We start from the raw sequence: 2,998 nt of genomic DNA on the forward strand, positions 1-2,998 counted from the left end.
AAATGTTTATTCAAATCTTTTGCCCATTTGAAACTGAGTTGTCTTGTGGTTGAGTTGTAAGTATTCTTTTTTTGAGTTGGAGTCTCACTCCGTCGCTTCCGGCCACCGCAACCTCGACCTGCTGGGCTCCGGGAATCCTTCTGCCTCAGCCTTCCAAGTAGCCAGAACTACAGACTACTACGCCCGGCTGATTTTTGATTCTCGCCAAGTTGCCTGGGTGGGTCTCGAACCCGCAGGCTCAGGCAATCTACTCACCTCAGCCTGTGCTAAGGATTACAGGCTGAGCCTCGGATGTAAGTATTTTTTCTATATTCTGGATGCTAAGCTGTTGTCAGATACGTGATTTGTAAATATTTCCTCCCATTCTGTGGGTTGACTTATCACTTTTGTGACAAGGCCCATGAGTTCATTTTTGTAAAACATAGAAAAACATAAAACATTAAAAAAAAACACCTTTTTTCATTAAAAAATAACCTTAACAAATACTGTCCCAAACCAGTGGTGGCTGGAACTGTTACTGTTTTGTTTCTGAATTAACTGTGGGAATGTTTCCCCAGTTGACTAAGTTTGCTAACCAGGAAACAGAAAGCGAAAGTTTCCAATCATTAGTTCATGTTATTATGACTTCTGTGCTTCTCTTCAAGGTCCAGAAGTGCTGGATACCTAAGGGGTTCCTAGGGCATTGGGGGAGTGCCACCCTGATTCCCCAGTCCAGATCATCCCTCTGGGGTTCTGGCCTTCCCCTCTGGATGGGGGGTTGCTGCCCTGAGTCCCCAGCCCTGACTGTCCCTCCGAGGTCCTGGCCCTCCCGCTCTGCGGTTCCGATGTTCTGCCACAGTTTTGATTCTTCCACTTATCCTGCAGCATGCCTCAGGAAAAGGAAACCGAAACCGAGGCTGACTTTGACCACTGACTGGCTTGACACGCCCCCTGACGTGTAAGCTGTGCTCGGGCGCATTTATAGCAGCACACGAGCCAGCGGGCCGGACAGCTGAGAAGCAGCAGACTTGTCATTGCCTGCAAGGACCTACCGCCACAGCCTATAGCCATGGTAAGGCAGGTCTGACGATGGGGGGTGGTGGGCTCTGCTTCTGCTGTCCCCTCCCCCCGCGGGGTCTCGGAATGAGAGCAGAGCTTCTGAGACTGCCCAGGTGTGAGTGAGTGGAGGGTGGGGCTCCGGAAGAAGCCCTCGGGTGGCACGGAGGGGCACCCTACGGGCAAAGGGGCAACGGGACGGCGGTGGGAGGCTCGCGTTCTAGAAGTGATGCCTTCTGCGTCTCTGTGCCTAGGGGCCCTCTGCCGATGGTGGAGAGGACAGGGAGGCGGGAGCTTGGTCCCTGGGCGTGGGAGCCTGCCCCGCCGCCAGCACCTTGTGTGTAGTGGCCCTCAGGATGGGAGCCGGAGTCTCTGAGCCTGGGTGATGCCTGCAGGACTGGCACGTGACCGTGAAGATGCTGGCGGGCCAGGAGTTCCAGGTGCCCCTGAGCAACTCCATGCTGTTGTCAGCACTGAAGCAGCAGATCGCCCAGAAGACTGGCGTGCATGCCTTCCAACAGCGCCTGGCCATCCACCCAGGCAACGTGGAGCTGCAGGACAAGGTTCCCCTTGTCGAGCAGGGCCTGGGCCCAGGTAGCACGATCCTGTTGGTGGTGCAGAGTTGCGACGAGCCCCTGAGCATCCTGGTGAAGAATGACAAGGGCCGTAGCACCACCTACCAGGTCCAGCTGACGCAGCCCGTGGTTCGCCTCAAAGAGCAGGTGTGCCAGCAGGAGGGCGTGCAGGCCGAACTGCTGTGGCTGAGTTTCCAGGGGAAGTCCATGGAAGACCAGGTCCTGCTGGGGGAGTACGGTCTCACGCCTCTGTGCACTGTGTACATGCATCTGCGCCTGCGGGGTGGGGCCGTGAGGCAGGGCCCGAAGAGCTGAGCTGAGAGACTCCCCGTGTCTGGGCCCGATCAAGGACTGGAAATAAATATTGGTGCAAAGAGCAGTGACTGCCTCCATGCCTGCCCCGCCCCTCCTCCAGCCCCTCTGTGTGCCCCCCATTCTGTACCCCCCGATGAGGACGGGCAAGAGAGTCGGGTGAGAGACCCCGGGTGCACCCATGGTGACCAGGCCTGGGTTCCCAAGTGAAGGGACAAGGGTTTCACCGTTAGAGCCTAGTGGGATCAAAATAGGCCCACCTCCTCCCCAAATTGAAGACAGCCGTTGGGAAATTAACTTCCAAAGAGACATCTTTTCTGGAGCCCACCCTGGCCAGGTGAGTCATGGGCACCACAGGCCCCCAGGCCCCATCTGGGCAGCAGATAGCCTGGCAGGGACAAGCTGTTAGGCCCCAAAGGCCACAGGATGAGGCTCCCAGGGACCAGCCCCTCCCCCAGAGCCCCTGGAAATAGTGAGGGAGAAGTCCTCGGGTCCTGCCTAAGGGATGTGGGGGAGGCTGGTCTCTGGGCATCCCAGACCCACCTGCCTGCCTCCCTGTCTGCACTGCAGGGGGAGGGGCACGCCATCACCACTGGGGCAGCTGTGGAAGAGAGCCTGGGGTCACCAGCACTCCGCAGGAGAATCCAGGGCTGGCAGGTGAGGGCTCACACTGTCCAGGAAGAAGAGCCCAGGTACCGCCTTCCTCGCAGGAGGCATCCTTCTCCGACTCTCCCTTACCGGTTTGCTAAGTGAGTCTCAGGAGAGCCAGTGGGGTCAGCCCAGGGCCGGCGGATGAGGCACCGCCAGTCCAGAGACCATGGCCTGGGGGCACGCAGACCTCGGCTTTCAGACCCGTCGGGGAGACGCGGCTGGAGGCCCAGAGCTCCCTTTCTGGTCGGTGGGGGGTCCACATTGGGACGAGGACCACCAGGCGCCTGAGACCACTGTGTGGAGACTCGTGGGCATGCGTGCCGAGCAGGGGCTGTACTGGCTCCGGTTTTGTTCCCTGGTCCCACCTCACCCGTCAGTCGCCCGCAACTTGGCGAGCGTGAGCGCCGACCCCCGGGGCCGCCAGC

General features: G+C 58.7%; 1 protein-coding gene across 1 annotated transcript; it reads left to right on the forward strand.

The window, feature by feature from the left end:
• The first annotated feature begins 960 nt into the window (after positions 1-960).
• Positions 961-1,989, forward strand: ISG15 (ISG15 ubiquitin-like modifier). The gene is made up of 2 exons (XM_008048637.1): positions 961-1,051; positions 1,431-1,989. The coding sequence occupies exons 1-2, from the start codon at positions 1,049-1,051 to the stop codon at positions 1,923-1,925; spliced, it is 498 nt and encodes a 165-aa protein (XP_008046828.1). The 5' UTR covers positions 961-1,048; the 3' UTR covers positions 1,926-1,989.
• The last annotated feature ends 1,009 nt before the right edge of the window (positions 1,990-2,998 follow it).

Source organism: Carlito syrichta, unplaced genomic scaffold (genome assembly GCF_000164805.1).
Source record: "Carlito syrichta isolate Samal-C Ts95f unplaced genomic scaffold, Tarsius_syrichta-2.0.1 Scaffold126450, whole genome shotgun sequence".
Classification (NCBI taxonomy): Eukaryota; Metazoa; Chordata; class Mammalia; order Primates; family Tarsiidae; genus Carlito; species Carlito syrichta.